An 18,923-nucleotide genomic window follows, 5' to 3' on the forward strand; every position below is an offset into this window, starting at 1 on the left:
AGAGGAGGTGGGAGGACATTTAAAGGACAATTTTCCTAAAACTTAAGTTGTCTTTTAAAATGAATGCATAGCCAAGCTTTGAATGGAGCAGGTAAGGGATTTATTGCCCATTGGGGAGATTCATCCCTGGTGACGAGGGATGCCCCGATACCGAATATAGTACTCCTACTTGTGAAAATACTCCCAATACCTTAACAAATAATATGCGGTGCAATTTGCATTATTGGACGCAAATTGTACCACAAGGATTAGCATGCTATTTGAACAGGAATGCGACGCCTGTCCAAATCTCATGCGTTTCCCCACTGCTCCTGTGTGAACCCAGACTTGTCATAGATCGTGTTTGCACAGCAGCGGTGTGGGAAACCTCCCTGTAGGCATCCCATGCTGAGTGTCAGTGGTAGGAGAGAAGAGAAAGCGGCGGGGATTTCAAATCCCCAGAGCTGGGAAGCGGCTTTCTTTCCTTTCCTTGCAGGAATCACAGTTCGGGCTAGAAGGAAGTTCATTGGTCAGCACTGTCACATGGACGGTCCTGATCAATCAGATACCGTCTAGTCCATACTGTCATTGCCACAAGGAGAGGAGAGAAAGCTGCAGTGATTTCAAATCCCCAGACCTGTGAAGCAGCTTTCTCTCCTCTCTTTGCACCTATGACAGTTCGAGCTAAACGGCATCTAATAGGTCAGCACCGTTCATGTGACAGTGCTGCTGACCAATCAAATCTTCTAGCCCAAACTGTCACCTCTGCAAGGACAGGAAAAAAAAAAAAAACTGATAGGAGGTTTACACTTTCCGTACAATATCCAAAATGATAAAACAATTTTGGCATTGTGTACACTTTAAAGTGTTCCTAAACTCAGGATCCTACATTCACTATATCCTTTCCCCCCGGATCCCGCATTCACTTTATCCGCTCCCCCCGGACCCCGCATTCACTATATCCGCTCTCCCCGGACCCCGCATTCACTATGTCCGCTCTCCCCGGACCCTGCATTCACTATATCCGCTCTCCCCGGACCCTGCACTCACAATATCCGCTCTCCCCGGACCCTGCATTCACTATATCCGCTCTCCCCGGACCCTGCATTCACTATATCTGCTCTCCCCGGACCCTGCATTCACTATGTCCGCTCTCCCCGGACCCCGAATTCACTATATCCGGTCTCCCCAGACCCCGCATTCACTATATCCGCTCTCCCCGGACCCCGCATTCACTATATCCGGTCTCCCCGGACCCCTCATTCACTATATCCGGTCTCCCCGGACCCCCCATTCACTATATCCGGTCTCCCCGGACCCCTCATTCACTATATCCGGTCTCCCCGGACCCCTCATTCACTATATCCGGTCTCCCCGGACCCCTCATTCACTATATCCGGTCTCCCCGGAGCCCTCATTCACTATATCCGCTCTCCCCGGACCCCGCATTCACTATATCCGGTCTCCCCAGACCCCTCATTCACTATATCCGGTCTCCCCGGAGCCCTCATTCACTATATCCGCTCTCCCCGGACCCCGCATTCACTATATCCGGTCTCCCTGGACCCCGCATTCACTATATCTGTTCTCCCTGGACCCCGCATTCACTATATCTGTTCTCCCCGGATCCTGCATTCACTATGTCTGGTCTCCCCGGACCCTGCATTCACTATATCCGCTCTCCCCGGACCCCGCATTCACTATATCCGCTCTCCCCGGACCCCGCATTCACTATATCTGCTCTCCCACAGTACACAGAACATGGAAATGAAATTATTTAAGTAAATACAAACTGCTAAATACCTTTTCTCATCAGCAGTTACAGCAGTCTTGTGACTTCTATCAGTGTTCAGCAGAGCACTGCTTAAAGCTTGTAGGAAGAGTTTTTTTTTCTGTTCTAGGAGAATGCAGAACCCCTGACCTCTGTCTGGAAACTGCTGACTAACTCTGTGCTGATCACATTGCAAAAAAAAAAAAAAAACCTATCTAGCTATACAATCCAAACTGAGCATGTGCAGAGCGACTCCACATGATATGCCCAGGCGATAAGAGGGGGGCACTGAAAGAAGGGGAGGATCAGAGAAGACAGGATTAAACAGCCTTTTTACACAATGCAGAGGTCCCACAGTGAGTATAACAAGCACGCTTTACTGCATCTACAGACTGATTGTACTGCTGGGGGTTTAGTAACACTTGAAGTATTCAGTCTGGAGTTATTACAGCTCTACAGCTTTACTAATGAAACCTTTACATCTGCCCCCATATTTAGTCTGACTTTACTTTAGTCCGATTCCTGTTGCAGAAAGGTCCTTTGAGGTCTGACCACGGCTGACTTCTTGCTGATAGCAGGATTGCCTTCCTGACTACAGAACGCCATCAAATAACACAGCCCAGAGTTACTTACAATCATCTGAACGGAGGCGACTGGAGCCGTATTGGTGCACTTGTATCAACACACTTGGAAACTGCCTGCGACACTTTTTTTTTTTTTTTAAATAACTGAACGCAGGTCTAATGCCCCGTACACACGATGAGAATATCGGACGAACGATCGCCCGTTTTTTTTCGCCTGCTAGTCTCACATTGAAAGTGAAAAGGTTACTAAAAATACGTAAAATTCTCCTATGGAAAAGAATTTTGAATGTGATGTCATGTATTGCGTTGTATTTGTATTGTATTTTCAGACGACTACTTTAGTGATTAAACAAAAATCGTACGATCTTGTTTCGTATGAATGTGAATGCGGGGTCCGGGGAGAGCGGATATAGTGAACGCGGGGTCCGGGGAGAGCGGATACAGTGAACGCGGGGTCCGGGGAGAGCGGATATAGTGAACGCGGGGTCCGGGGAGAGCGGATATAGTGAACGCGGGGTCCGGGGAGAGCGGATATAGTGAACGCGGGGTCCGGGGAGAGCGGATATAGTGAACGCGGGGTCCGGGGAGAGCGGATATAGTGAATGCGGGGTCCGGGGAGAGCGGATATAGTGAACGCGGGGTCCGGGGAGAGCGGATATAGTGAATGCGGGGTCCGGGGAGAGCGGATATAGTGAATGCGGGGTCCGGGGAGAGCGGATATAGTGAATGCGGGGTCCGGGGAGAGCGGATATAGTGAATGCGGGGTCCGGGGAGAGCGGATATAGTGAATGCGGGGTCCGGGGAGAGCGGATATAGTGAATGCGGGGTCCGGGGAGAGCGGATATAGTGAATGCGGGGTCCGGGGAGAGCGGATATAGTGAATGCGGGGTCTGGGGAGAGCGGATATAGTGAATGCGGGGTCCGGGGAGAGCGGATATAGTGAATGCGGGGTCCGGGGAGAGCGGATATAGTGAATGCGGGGTCCGGGGAGAGCGGATATAGTGAATGCGGGGTCCGGGGAGAGCGGATATAGTGAATGCGGGGTCCGGGGAGAGCGGATACAGTGAATGCGGGGTCCGGGGAGAGCGGATATAGTGAATGCGGGGTCCGGGGAGAGCGGATATAGTGAATGCGGGGTCCGGGGAGAGCGGATATACTGAATGCGGGGTCCGGGGAGAGCGGATATAGTGAATGCGGGGTCCGGGGAGAGCGGATATAGTGAATGCAGGGTCCGGGGAGAGTGGATATAGTGAATGCGGGGTCCTGGGAGAGCGGATATAGTGAATGCGGGGTCCGGGGAGAGCGGATATAGTGAATGCGGGGTCCGGGGAGAGCGGATATAGTGAATGCGGGGTCCGGGGAGAGCGGATACAGTGAATGCGGGGTCCGGGGAGAGCGGATATAGTGAATGCGGGGTCCGGGGAGAGCGGATATAGTGAATGCGGGGTCCTGGGAGACCGGATATAGTGAATGCGGGGTCCGGGGAGAGCGGATATAGTGAATGCAGGGTCCGGGGAGAGCGGATATAGTGAATGCAGGGTCCGGGGAGAGCGGATATAGTGAATGCAGGGTCCGGGGAGAGCGGATATAGTGAATGCAGGGGTCCGGGGAGAGCGGATATAGTGAATGCGGGGTCCAGGGAGAGCGGATATAGTAAATGCGGGGTCCGGGGAGAGCGGATATAGTGAATGCAGGGTCCGGGGAGACCGGATATAATGAATGCAGGGTCCGGGGAGAGCGGATATAGTGAATGCGGGACCGGGGAGAGCGGATATAGTGAATGCAGGGTCCGGGGAGAGCGTATATAGTGAATGTGGGACCGGGGAGAGAGCGGATATAGTGAATGCGGGGTCCGGGGAGACCAGATATAGTGAATGCGGGGTCCGGGGAGAGCGGATATAATAACACTTTAATAAGAATTCAGATTCTTTAGGCGGTCATTGATTTCCTCCCTCTTCCATCTTCACAGTGTCCTCATCATGACTCACGTCCAATCTGCAGAGCCAGGCGACTATCTACCACCAGATAACTTCTTCCCTGCCGGATTCCAGTGGTCACTCCTCGCAGACCGAAATAGAACGGTGGTAGACGTCTGCGTTCTAGATCATCACATTCCACCGATTGCGTCTCGGCTCTTATCTCACGGAGGAGGCGAGCCGGTTCCAGACTTCGAGCTCCTTGCCCATACCTGACACATGACACAAGCCACGGCTGAGCCAGACACAACCCAGACTTACCAACTGGTATTCCATTCATTTCCTGAATCGCAGATTAGAAGAGCCAGAAAATCTGGAGCGTCACAGAACAAGGAGCCACAAAGCAGAAAATAAATTCTAATTCTACTGACCCCTCCACACCCCTCCACCTCCTCATTCAAACACTTCGGGACTTTCTCTACTACAGCCTCTTACAGTGAGCAATGCACAGAGCATGACAGCAAATCACAGGCATCCTCCGGAGGATTTTTATATCGGGCAGCACAGTGGCTAAATGGTTAGCACTTCCGCCTGGCAGTACTAGGGTTGTCGGTTTCAAATCCCAACCACGGCACCACCTGCCTGGAGTTTGCATGTTCTCCCTGTGCTTGTGTGGGTTTCCTCCAGGTACTCCGGTTTCCTCCGATACTCCAAAGACATGCTGGTAGGTTAATTGGCTCCTGTCTAAATTGTCCCTAGTATGTGTATGTATGAATGTGAGTTAGGGACCTTAGATTGTACACCCCTTGAGGGTTAGGGACTGATGTAAATGTACAATATATATGTAAAGCGCTGCGTAAATTGACAGCGCTATATAAGTACCTGAAATAGATAAGATTTAAAAAAATAAAATAAATTTAAAGTGGTTGTAAACCCTTTCATATACCCAGTAAAGTGACTGGCCTCAGGTGATACACAGAGATTAAACAAATCCTCCTATATAAGTTATACCTGTTTATCTGCAGTCTTCTCTTCTCTACAGCCATTCAAAGGCCATAATTTATAAAGCTTGTTTCAGCTGTCAGAAAAAAGGGGGCGGAGAGCTATTACACACTGCAGTGCTCCGTCAGAAGAGAGCTGATTAGAGGGAAGGGACACCCCCACACACGCACACAACAGAACTGAATCTGTCAATCACAGGCTGTGTGCTGGAGCCCCCTCCCCGTCACCTTTTTTCTCTTGGTGTCAGGAAAACTTGTCAGAAGTGATTCATGCAGATAGCAGAGGAATGAAGCAGCAGATAGGAATGACACTTAAGGGTTTATTTACTAAACGCTGAAGAATGCAAAAGTAGGTACACTTCTGCATAGGAACCAATCAGCTTCCAGGTTTTATTGCCAAAGTTTAAATGAAGAAGCTGAGGTTAGAATCTGATTGGCTACCATGCACAGCTGCACCAGATTCTGAGTGCTCCAGTTTTAGTAAATCTCCCCCTTAGTGCTCTGGACTGAGACAAGTATACACTATGGAGGGATAGGCTTTGTTCATATTTCATGTTTGAGGTTTACAACCACTTTAAAGCGAAGCCATGGGTGAAAGGGTTCACAGCAAACACATGTGACAGTGTTCAGCCCTGACCATAGGGCTCAGGCATGGACAGCCAGTCACATGGGGACGTCATGTGTTTCCTTATAACCGGAACTTCGCCTCTATTACAGCAATAGAGCAGAGCCCCAGCCGAGTGGGAAGTGGAAGGAGTGCAGGCTGGTGAGCTCTTTTCTGCCACTCCGCTCCTTTTTTTTTTATCAAGCATGATCTTTGCACTACAGAACAGCCGATTGGTTCCTTGTGCTTGTTCTCCTTCCCCCAGTCTGAGCTCTGCTGTACAGTGACTGCAAGAAGCAGATACCTGGTAAACTTCAGGTACCTACATGACCTATATTAACTTGTTGCCAACCGCAGATAGCCGAATGACGGCTGCACTGCGGCCAGCCAGTTCTGAGTGGACGTCATATGACGTCCCCCCAGAACGCGCTCTCCTGCGCGCCCCAGGGGGCGCGCACCCGGCGATCTTCGTGATCGCTGTGTCCTACGGACACAGCTGATCACGTGATGTGGTAAAAGGCCAATCACAGCGGCCTTTTACCACCTGATCAGCGGTGTCCAATGACACGCTGATCAGAGGGAAATGCAAATGCCGGTTCTTGGCTGCACTTTCCTCATGCTGTCAGATCGTGAGGAAAGTACTGCCGAGAACCGGCAGTTGTCAGAGCGGGGATCGGCACTGATCATCAGGGCACTGATGATCAGTGCCCTGATGATCGGTGCCCAGCAGTGCCACCCGCAAGTTCCGCCCACCTGTGCCCAGCAGTGCGCCCACTAGCTCCGCCCACCTGTGCCCAGCAGTGCACCCACCTGTGCCACTCTGCAATTTCACACACCTGTGCCCAGAAGTGCCACCTACCTGTGCCCAGCAGTGCCACCCACCTGTGCCCACCCACCTGTGCCCACCAGTGCCACCCACCTGTGCCCACCCACCAGTGCTGCCCACCAGTGCCACCCACCAGTGCAGCCCACCAGTGCCACCAGTCAGTGCCACCAGTCAGTGCCCAGCGGTTGTGCCAGTCAGTGCCGCCAGTCAGTGCCCAGCAGTGATGCCAGTCAGTGCCGTCTATCAGTACCCATCATTAGTGTCACCTATCAGTGCCGCCTATCAGTGCTACATATCAGTGCCGCCTATCCGTGCCACCTCATTAGTACTGCCTATCGGTGCCCTTTAGTGCTGCCTATCAGTGCACATCAGTGCCGCCTATCAGTGCCCATCAGTGCTGCCTCATCAACGCACATCAGTGAAGGAGAAAAATTACCTGTTTGAAAAATTTTATAATGGAAACAAAGAAACTTTTTTTTTTTCAAATCTTTGGCAATTTTTTATTTATAGCGCAAAAAGTAAAGCGCCCAGTGGCGATTAAAAAAATGATCAAAATTTCATATGGGTACAATGTTGCATGACCGCGCAATTGTCCGTCAAAGTGCGGCAGCGCTGAAAGCTGAAAATTGGCCTGGTAAATAAGGGGTATAAGTGCCCGGTAGGCAAGTGGTTAATAAAAAAAAAAAAAAATCGAAGGATGTATTAATGAATTAGTGAATACCGAGCCGCATTATTTTGTGTCTTTTATAGTTTAGGTTTTGCCATGTATGAGCACACTTTTAATTTCAATCTGATTGTATTTTGCTTGCTTTTCCACTCCTCATTGACATCCTAATAAAGTTATTGAATAAAACCTGTTTTTATGACGTCACTTAAATTTAGACCCAGCGATCTCATCACTGACACGAGGCGTGCCACATAATTAAAGGGTGGACGTGGACCAAGACTGGAGCCGGCTCTGCACATGCTCAGTACACATCTCTGCACCCTCTAAAAGATTGGCTTTGCCTCCGGCCATGGTGGCCATCAATCATGAGTGAGAAGCTCTTCAAGCCAAGAGGTCAAACGCATGTGCTGTTTATCGCCGCAGCTGGGATCTTGGCTCCCCTCTACAGACCTGCAGGCGGCTCCGATTCAAGATTCCAGAAGGATCCCAGATACACAAGTAGCATTAAAGGGCACCTGTTGCTCTGGAGCAAATAAGACGAGGGGGTCAAGCAGCACTGAAGGGCTGAAGAGGAAGCTCCTCAATTCTAGAATAACCGTTGTTCTTGTCACAACTAACTCTCCCACAACCTAACCTCCTAAACTAGACCTCATGTTGTACCTCAGGAGAAGTATGGGGCACCATTGCGGTTGATTGGCTTCTAGCGGTAGAATCATTGGTGTATTTAGGTTTTGTGCTGCCCTAGGCAACACAAAAATTGTCTGCCCCCACGGACACCGACCAACACCTATCCCCCCCCTTGCCCCTCTCGTGGAGGAAGCCTGAAATTGACCAACACCCCTGCCTTCCACAACCACCCCCCCTTTGGCCATAGAAAGACACTCATATTCATCTCCGGACATCCCCGGGAATGAGATCCAAGCTCTACATACCCCATTAAGCAGCCCGCAGCCTCTCTCGGATCCCACTTGGTTCCCATGGAGCACGTGTCCCTTCTTTCATCCCTTCTTCTGGCGGGAGGTGCTGCCCCCCTGAACAATGCCGCCCTAGGCAAGTGCCTTGTTTGCCTTGCGGTAAATACACCACTGCGTAGAGTACTGTACCGTGTTAGTCATCCATTATTGTAAAAAGTTTGCCCAAGCTGATCAATGTAATTAAGTAAAAAAAAATGTTTACCTGGAATTCAGCTGTAAGCAATACCCCCATACTGGCAAGCTTAAATCTCAACTCCTAAGAAAAGTAAAGATCCTGCCCCTGCATTGCAAAGGTTGAATGCTTAATTGTGTCTAAGGGACTTGTAAAAGCAGTTTTACCTACCTGATTACACATCCACCCCCACCCCCGTGGCTCCTGCAGTGAGTTCTTACTTCCAAAGCAAAGCTATGGACCCTGCATCGGTCTTGATGACATCAGAGCACCTGCAACTGCCACAGCATGGAGAACAAAAGGCTACGGAGCCCAGTCCTATACAGTCAGGAGAGAGGCTGCAGATGCAGAGGATCAAGAAAACAAAAGTGCAATTCCCATCCCTGAGAAATAACAGCGTTTAACCCTTCCAGTGCAGGGCAGCTGCAAGGGAGGATATTTACTTTACAAAGAATTCAGCCCTGAGATGCATGGTGCCGCCATCTTGGATGTGATGACAGGAGCCCCAGCAGACTCCGTGTTGTCACTCACGTTGCACTCTATAGCAATGTTTCTCAACTAGCGTGCCATCTGGGTCCCCCTGGGGGGGCACGAGCATGGAACCCGGTTTGCCTTGGATCAGCGAAATGATAGCGGCGAGCTGGCCCCCAGCACAAAAATGACCCATGGTGTTCTGGGACAAGACACAAAGCGCCATTCGTTGCCATGGTGATGATGCCTTGATCACCTGCACCATGGCAATAGGGCAGGCGGCAAACAGGGTGGAATCCAGCATACAGTGACATACAGAAGTCCGCATCCTCCACCTACAGTCTTCCGCTACTGGAGCCAAAAAGGGAAGGGCTCTGATGGGAAGAAGGGACTGTATGACTGGGGCGCCTCTAAAGAATGAGATGGATTGGTAGTTCATTGTACTTGATGACGTCATAGTGCAACCGCTGGAGCGCATTAGAAAAAAAGAGGCTGCAGCAGCTGGTCTACAAACTGTGGAGGAACGATGTTTTACTTAAGTAAAAGCCTTTACTGGTAGCCTAGACTTACATAAGCATTTATTTCTTCAATGTGGGGGGGGGGGGTTCAGGGGGAGCCCCACTACAAACCAATACCGGGACCTCCAACCATTGCAAGATAGCCAATGAACTCCACAGAACCTCTCTAGCAGGGAACAAGTTAAACTGCTGAAATGCACAAAGTCCAAATCTAGGAATGAAATCGGTTAGTTTCATGCCCTGACCCCCAACTGCAAATATTTACATGGTCTAAATCTGAGTCTGGAAATTAAAAATGCCATTTCCTCCGTGCCTAACAGAGGAAGCTGTGGGTAATGAAGAATTTCATCTGCCATGATATTACCTTCTATAAAAGGGATGTCAGCCAACTAAAACAGAATGGAAAAAGAACACTATGGATGTGACACATTAGATGGAAGCAGAGGTGCATTATGGGCTGGGATCCTTCATATTTAATGCAGCCTATCCATCACCGACCAGTGACATCACCGAGACCCTTCATATTCATGAGAACACAGCCTATCCATCACTGGAGACCAGTGACATCACCGAGACCCTTCATGTTCATGAGAACACAGCCTATCCATCACTGGAGACCAGTGACATCACCGAGAACCCTTCATATTCATGAGAACACAGCCTATCCAATCACTAGAGACCAGTGACATCACCGAGACCCTTCATATTCATGAGAACACAGCCTATCCATCACTAGAGACCAGTGACATCACCGAGACCCTTCATATTCATGAGAACTCAGCCTATCCATCACTAGAGACCAGTGACAACACCGAGACCCTTCATATTCATGAGAACGCAGCCTATCCATTCACTAGAGACCAGTGACATCACCGAGACCCTTCATATTCATGAGAACTCAGCCTATCCATCACTAGAGACCAGTGACATCACCGAGACCCTTCATATTCATGAGAACTCAGCCTATCCATCACTGGAGACCAGTGACATCACCGAGACCCTTCATATTCATGAGAACGCAGCCTATCCATTCACTAGAGACCAGTGACATCACCGAGACCCTTCATATTCATGAGAACGCAGCCTATCCATCACTAGAGACCAGTGACATCACCGAGACCCTTCATATTCGTGAGAACGCAGCCGATCCATCACTAGAGACCAGTGACATCACCGAAACCCTTCATATTCATGAGAACACAGCCTATCCATCACCAGTGACATCACCGAGACCCTTCATATTCATGAGAACACAGCCTATCCATTCACTAGAGACCAGAGACATCACCGAGACCCTTCATATTCGTGAGAACGCAGCCGATCCATCACTAGAGACCAGTGACATCACCGAGACCCTTCATATTCATGAGAACACAGCCTATCCATCACTAGAGACCAGTGACATCACCGAGACCCTTCATATTCATGAGAACGCAGCCTATCCATTCACTAGAGACCAGTGACATCACTGAGACCCTTCATATTCATGAGAACACAGCCTATCCATTCACTAGAGACCAGAGACATCACCGAGACCCTTCATATTCACGAGAACACAGCCTATCCATTCGCTAGAGACATCACCGAGACCCTTCATATTCAGGAGAACACAGCCTATCCGATCACTAGAGACCAGTGACATCACCGAGACCCTTCATATTCATGAGAGCACAGTCTATCCATCACTAGAGACCAGTGACATCACCGAGGCTCTTCATATTCATGAGAATGCAGCCTATCATTCACTAGAGACCAGTGACATCACGAGACCCTTTATATTCCTGAGAACGCAGCCTATCCATCACTAGAGACCAGCGACATCACCGAGACCCTTCATATTCATGAGAACGCAGCCTATACATCACTAGAGACCAGTGACATCACCGAGACCCTTCATATTCATGAGAATGCAGCCTATCCATCACTAGAGACCAGTGACATCACCGAGACCCTTCATATTCATGAGAACGCAGCCTATCCAATCACTAGAGACCAGTGACATCACCGAGACCCTTCATATTCATGAGAGCACAGCCTATCCATCACTAGAGACCAGTGACATCACCGAGACCCTTCATATTCATGAGAATGCAGCCTATCCAATCACTAGAGACCAGTGACATCACCGAGACCCTTCATATTCATGAGAACGCAGCCTATCCAATCACTAGAGACCAGTGACATCACCGAGACCCTTCATATTCATGAGAGCACAGCCTATCCATCACTAGAGACCAGTGACATCACCGAGACCCTTCATATTCATGAGAGCACAGTCTATCCATCACTAGAGACCAGTGACATCACCGAGGCTCTTCATATTCATGAGAAGGCAGCCTATCCATTCACTAGAGACCAGTGACATCACCGAGACGCTTCATATTCATGAGAACGCAGCCTTTCCATTCACTAGAGACCAGTGACATCACCGAGACCCTTCATATTCATGAGAGCACAGCCTATCCATCACTAGAGACCAGTGACATCACCGAGACCCTTCATATTCATGAGAACGCAGCCTATCCATTCACTACAGACCAGTGACATCACCGAGACCCTTCATATTCATGAGAATGCAGCCTATCACTAGAGACCAGTGACATCACCAAGAACCTTCATATTAATTAGAAGACAGCTTATCCATCACTAGAGACTGGTGACATCACCGAGATCCTTCATATTCATGAGAACACAGCCCATCCAATCACTAGAGACCAGTGACATCACCGAGACCCTTCATATTCATGAGAACACAGCCTATCCAATCACTAGAGACCAGTGACATCACCGAGACCGTTCATGTTAATTAGGAGACAGCCTGGGAATTGCTGATGACCCATACAAAATTAAATCATCTCTCAAACTGGTCAGGAGGTTGATTTCCAATGTCAATGGGTACCATTAGCCAGCCTGTTCTGAGCATGTATTGACATCATATGGCACATACAATGCAGTCACTTCCACATCCTCCCAGTAAACAATGGTTCAGACAAGCATGTCAATGCGCCATATATAGGAGGAACAATGAACAATGATCATAGATAATACAAATACTTACATAGATGAGCCCCGAGTAGTATCTGTCCTTTAGATTATGTAACACAGAAGCCTCATTGAGACACGTCAGTTCCGCCATGTCTTCCACTTTGGAGAATTTTGGTGGGTTCATCTTCTGGATGTCATCTTTGTTGACCATGGCCTTCTTGCCATTCTCGGCTAACTCCACCACCACCTCATCCCCTCTTTCCTCCTTGATGCTGGCCGCCTCAAACCCATGCCGCTCTGACGGCACCCACACCAGCTTCTTGGCGGTCCAGTCGGCTTGAGTGGCTGGATTATAGACCACATCACGGTCCACGAAGAGGTATCGCTCGGGGTCATCCTGCCCCGATCTCTGAGACATTGTGACTTGAAGTCTCTAAGAATCACCTAAAGGATGAAACAAAACAAAAAAGTCAAATCTTTCATAGAAGAATTCTAGATTACATGGCATTTCCTTAAGGACAGTGCAAAGTGTTTACACAGCGGAGATACAAACAACAATAAAAAACTGCCAGTAGATCTAACCCCTCACCACTGCATTCAAACCTTAAAAAAAGTGTTGACTTTAGATATACTTGAAGAAAAAGAGAAAGACTCTGCCTGAAAAAAACTGACACTCAATGACAAAGACTGCCTGAAAAATACTGAGACAAATAGACAGACTCTGCCTGAAAAATACTGACACTTAATGACAAAGACTCTCTGCCTGAAAAATACTGACACTGAATGACAGACTGCCTGAAAAATACTGGCACTTAATGACAAAGACTCTGCCTGAAATATACTGACACTTAATGACAGACTGCCTGAAAAATACTGAGGCAAATAGACAGACTCTGCCTGTAAAATACTGACACTTAATGACAAAGACTGTCTTTGTGTCAGTATATTTCAGGCAGTCTTTGTCATTAAGTGTCAGTATTTTTCAGGCAGAGACTGTCTTTGTGTCAGTATATTTCAGGCAGTCTCTGCCTGAAAAATACTGACACTTAATGACAAAGACTGACTGAAAAATACTGACAATTAAAAGACGACTCTGCCTGAAAAATACTGACACTGAATGACAAAGATTCTGCCTGAAATATACTGACACTTAAAAGACAACGACTCTGCCTGAAAAATACTGACACTGAATGACAAAGACTGACTGAAAAATACTGACAATTAAAAGACAACGACTCTGCCTGAAAAATACTGACACTGAATGACAAAGACTGCCTGAAAAATACTGACACTTAATGACAAAGACTGCCTGAAAAATACTGAGACAAAGACAGACTCTGCCTGAAAAATACTGACACTTAATGACAACTTTGTATCAAAATATATCAGCAGTGGAGAGAAAACCAAACCAATTAGATAGAAGACGCTATAATCGGGTCAATAAGCCGCCCAACAGCACCATCAGAGGACCCCAATAAAGCCTATCTAAATCTTTATGGTTTGGTCCGGTCACATGACCCCGCAAGCTCCGGCTCCCATGTTAAAGAGCGGCTGCTGCAAGGGAGAGGAGGGAGCGCCAACATCTGGGCTACAGGAGCCTATGGGTGACATCATGGCTCCCGGAACTCAGAGCTGCTGTTCAGCGATTCTTTTGCTTAGAGCTGTGGGATCACATGACCCGGTAGGAGCGGAACGAAAAAGGTGAATTTACAGATCTTTTTGTATGTAGAGGTTGGGCAGGAAAGGTTGGGCAGGAAAGGTTGGGGGGGGGGGAGGGGCATATTTAGCAATAGGTGGAGATGGGGTTTTCTTCCACTTTAGAGTCTGTATTTGCATTGCTGCCATATGACCATGCTCTGGGATGGCGATAAGCCACACTTTGGGATGGTGGAACTCTATGGCAACTCTCTCAATACGCCAGAAGTCAAAGGGTGTACTATAACGAGTCTGCGCAGTTGCTTATTGGATAACACTTCCTCCCTGCAGTGCTAGGGTCCTCGATTTGAATCCAGACCAAGGCACTATCTGCATGGAGTTTGCTTTGCATGCTTGCGTGGGTTTCCTCCCACATCCCAAAGACATGCTGGTAAATTGGCTCAACTGCATATGCCCAAGGGAGAAAAATGCTATAGAAATACAAATTAGATTGAAAAAAAAGAAAAAAAAAAAAAAACACGTGAGGTATGATAGAGCAATGTTCGGCTTAGCTCTTTAGGCTGACGGTGATCACAAATCAGAGTTCAGTCATTTCGATGAAAACACACCATGAAACGATTGGTATTATTTTATTATTAGCTCAGAGGTCTACTGAAAGCAATGCCGGAATGGTTGGTCGTCTTCCAGCACATCCCAGGAGATGACCTCCTTGGAAAGCCTTCAGGATCGAGCGAACAGTTGGGAAGCATTTAGCCATCAGGCTGAATATAGTTCTCCATCACGAGCGCCCAGTGACTAACGGCATAACGCAGGGCCCGTCAGCTGTCACTACTTTCCTGGCACGGCTTCAGCACATGGACCCTCGTAAACCAGCAGGAAGCCGATGTGAGCTTGTCATCCGAGCCTCTAGAGCATGGTAACGTCATCTTGGTGAAGCCTCCAGCCAAGAAGTCACCCGAAACATCTTAATGGGGACATTAGAGACTTGGAAGCAGAGACTAATAAATATACCCGGAATACAAGAGGGCAAAGTGCCTTGCTCCCACTGATGGGGGGGCTACAAAAGGAATTCTAATTTGATGTTGGACCCAAAAAGCTACTTAGAACTTTGCCCGTATCTTGCTAAAAACAACTGCACTACTAATCACCTACTAAATACGGATTCCAAGAAGATATTTCCCATCTTGGCTAAAAATGGTTCCACTTCAGTCATTCACACAGCTGGACTACAGAACAATCTTCATGTTATGGTGATGAGGAGAGGGGGGAAGTGTTCTGTAGTCCAGAATAATGTGAATTTTACTGAACAACCCCTACCCTTAACACCGCTTACAGATTTATGAGCTCTTTTACAAATGTAGCACTGTAGCCAAGGGCCCGGATGCAGAGAATGTTCCTGGGGCCCCAACTCCTGGGTCAAGAACTCCCCTGACATATACATTGCAGGTCAGGATCCCTCTTTCTAGAGGCAATAACTGTACTATGCACTCCTTTTCTCTTGTTCACCCAAATGGAGTTCTGGAACACAAAGTACATTTCCCACTTGAGGAGAACGAAACCAGTCCATGCTTGGAAGTGAAGGAAAATAACAGAATAGCATCCAATGTCGGGGGTCCAACAGGTCCCAAAGCTGTCACTTTCCATTCCTCCTATGCCTCCGCTCTCCCAATCCCAGTCATACAAACAGACCGCCACACCAGCTGATCCTGTAGTACTGTTAGTAGCGTTTAGTGTTTTTTTCTGCTGGAAAACGCTCAAAAACACAAAAAAAACCCATTTTTTCTGCTCCTAGAAGCTGAAGCTCGCTGAAGCTCAAAAAATGCTAATAGCCTAAAAGTAGTGTGCATGGAGACATAGGAGAACACAATTTAGCTTCTAGGAGCAGAAAAAATGCTAATAGCAGCTTAAAAAATAAAAAAACACTAGTGTGCATGGAGCCTTAAGATGTTTTGGGTGACTTGTTGGCTGAAGTCTGTGATGGTTCCCGTTAATCCAGGTCATGGTCTATCCAGTAGTAGACACATTTAACTTGCCTTGTTCAGTAATGTTGAAGATATTTCATTGCTTCTCTAAACCACTTCTTAAGTTCTAACAGGTATCAGGAAAATACCCCACCATTTATATGAACACAGGTAGCATAGACACCTAAACCATCACCATGAAATGCATCAATGTTGGTTGTCCAAGAGCAGGGTGGAAAGTTGTGGAACTATCTAGAACAAGTTGGTTCCACAACACACCACAGACACCTTAACTAATCACCATAGAATGTGTAGATCTAGGTTGGCCAAGAACAGGATGGGAGGTGTGATTGTGGAATTATACTGTTCTAGAACACTTTCAGGGTGGTTTCACAACCAGCAGAAGCCTCCACTTTGGCTTCCTGTTGGTTTACAAGTTACCTTGTGCTAAATCCTTGACAGGAAAGTATTGACAGCTGATGGCCCTTAAGCTAGGTCATTAGTCACGGTTAAAGAAGAGCTTGGTTCTGGATCAGTTGGAAAGGTTGTCCAAGAGCAGGGTGGAAGGTGGAAAGTTGTGGAACCACCCTGTTCTAGAACAGGGTAGTTCCACAACACACACCACAGAGACACCTTAACCAATCACCATGGAATATGTAGATCTTGGTTGGCCAAGAACAGGATGGGAGGTGTGATTGTGAAACTATCCTGTTCTAGAACAGGGTGGTGGTTCCACAACTTTCAGGGTGGTTCACCAACCAACAAAAGCCTCCATATCAGCTTCCTGCTGGTTCACAAGGGTCCATGTGCTGAAGCCTTGACAGGAAAGTAGTGACAGCTGGTAGCCCTTAGACTAGGGTATTAGTCATGGTTAGGGATGAGCTTGGGTTTGAACCAAACATTGAAGGAATCCATCAGTACTAGCCCATTCAACTGCAGCCGGAGGCATTCCTCACCCTGCAACTGCACAAAAAGTAGGGCTGCTCATGACATCACTGATCCAATATGACAACATTGTCATATATGGTCAACATCATTGACCCAATATGGCCATATCCCCCCAATTGCGTATGTGCCACACTGCCCCAGCCACAGCCAATTAGGTCACCCACTGATGCCTCCTTCCAGGTTCAGACCAAAACCAAGCTCATCCTTAGTCACCTTGAGCTCAGGATGGAGAAAAATATTCACCCCGATGGCTAAATGCTTTCCAACTGTTTGCTCAATTCCGACAACTTTCCAAGCTGCTCAATGCGGTCCCAACCATAGCTAATTAGGTCACCACTGACAACTTCCTTTCGGGTTCAGAGCGAACCAAAAAGTCACTGGATACAGTCCCCAATCTCTACTGCTTCATTAGCAAGTCTGCAGCTGATAACTGGTGCTCTTGGCTGGGATGTGTAGTCCAACTAGACTTAAGTAGCAGCAAATATTAGTCGGCAACTCGGTATTCTCTGAAATGTAAATCTTTATTGGCTACATGTAAAATAAACAGGAAAACAGCTTACCCGTGACATACAGAGTTATAAGTAAAGATTCGAGTAAAGCCACCACGGTCGAAACGCGTTAGGTGTTTTTTCTGTGTGTTTTACATGTAGTCGATAAAGATTTGAATTTCAGAGTATACCTGTGTTTATGTTACATGTAGCCAATAAAGATTTCAATTTTAGAATACACCGAGTTGCCAGCTAATATTCGCTGCTACTGCAGACCGAACCCAAGCTCATCTTTAGTCCTTTTGGAGCTCACGATGGAGAACAACATTCAGTCCGACATCTAAATGCTTCACAACTGTTAACTCAATCCTGAAGGCTTTCCAGGCAGGTCATCTCCTGGGATCTGTTGGAAGACTACCAAACATTACCAACCAAACAGATCTGGTTTAGATGGAATGACCCTTGAAGAAACAAATCTCTCGGACCCTCTTCTTCACCAAGTGCAGTCAGACAACAGGGGAAGAGAGTCAATTTAATGGGTTTCGTCTCCAGGAGAAGACACGGATTTATAATGCTGGCTGGCAAGAAATTAAATCCAAATGAATAAAGATTTTTCATATTAGCATCGAGGAAGAAGAAAAAAAAAAAAAAAATGGTGGCGGTGCTTTAATCTGCCCGGGGCTTTGAAGTGTCTGCGTGTGTAATAAGATTGACATACAAAGAGAGGGAGAATGAAATTCACCTGGGCGGGAATGGGGGAAGCCTTCCTTCAAATAGAATATTCTATCTGGTGATTAGGAAGCTTTCAGACTTATAGAAAGACGCAGTTAATGAACGTTATAATAATGGAGAAAGACGCGTAGAACCTGGAGGGGCCCGGGCGGAGATTAAAAGGGCCAATCCACCCAACAGTCGGCTGAGCTGAGACGCCCCCCACAGGCTTCAAGGAAGAATGCCCCACCTGTGGTCATAGAGGCCCGTTCTCACCACTTGCGGTGCAAGAAATGCGTGTTTCTGCATACAATTCTTGCACCGCACGGGAATGCACTGCCATCTGCAGACGCTTGCGGGTGCCATTGACTGTTAACAGCACACTGCGTATCTTGCAAACGCATGTGCGTCTGTGGCCACCGAAATAAATGGTACCGTGCGGTTTATGCGGAGCGATATTAAAAGATACTTGTTTTTCCACATTCCTGCGTGTCTGGCAGCCCATTGAAACGAATGGTCTGGCAGGAACCAGCAAAAACATGTGCATGCGACAGAACGCGTTATGGTGCGAATCGGCCCTCAAAGTGGAAACGCACGCAGGGATTTACATACGAACGCCTGCAAACATCGATTACCAATGTCAATAGATGCAACACACGTATTGTTTCTACACTTTGCAATCGACTGAAAA

The 18,923-nt window shown here is 47.7% G+C and overlaps 1 protein-coding gene across 1 annotated transcript in view; it reads right to left on the reverse strand.

Moving 5' to 3' along the window:
• Positions 1 to 18,923, reverse strand: part of LOC149431559 (myosin-10-like) — a 133,291-nt gene that overhangs the window by 105,222 nt on the left and 9,146 nt on the right. Inside the window, exon 2 of the mRNA XM_089665467.1 lies at positions 12,542 to 12,912. Coding sequence (XP_089521593.1) covers positions 12,542 to 12,886 — 345 coding nt within the window. The 5' untranslated portion in view covers positions 12,887 to 12,912. The remainder of the gene's footprint in view (positions 1 to 12,541; positions 12,913 to 18,923) is intronic.

The sequence above is a fragment of the Staurois parvus genome, unplaced genomic scaffold (genome assembly GCF_062004578.1).
Source record: "Staurois parvus isolate SC_StPar_1 unplaced genomic scaffold, SC_StPar_1.0 ptg002207l, whole genome shotgun sequence".
Classification (NCBI taxonomy): domain Eukaryota; kingdom Metazoa; phylum Chordata; class Amphibia; order Anura; family Ranidae; genus Staurois; species Staurois parvus.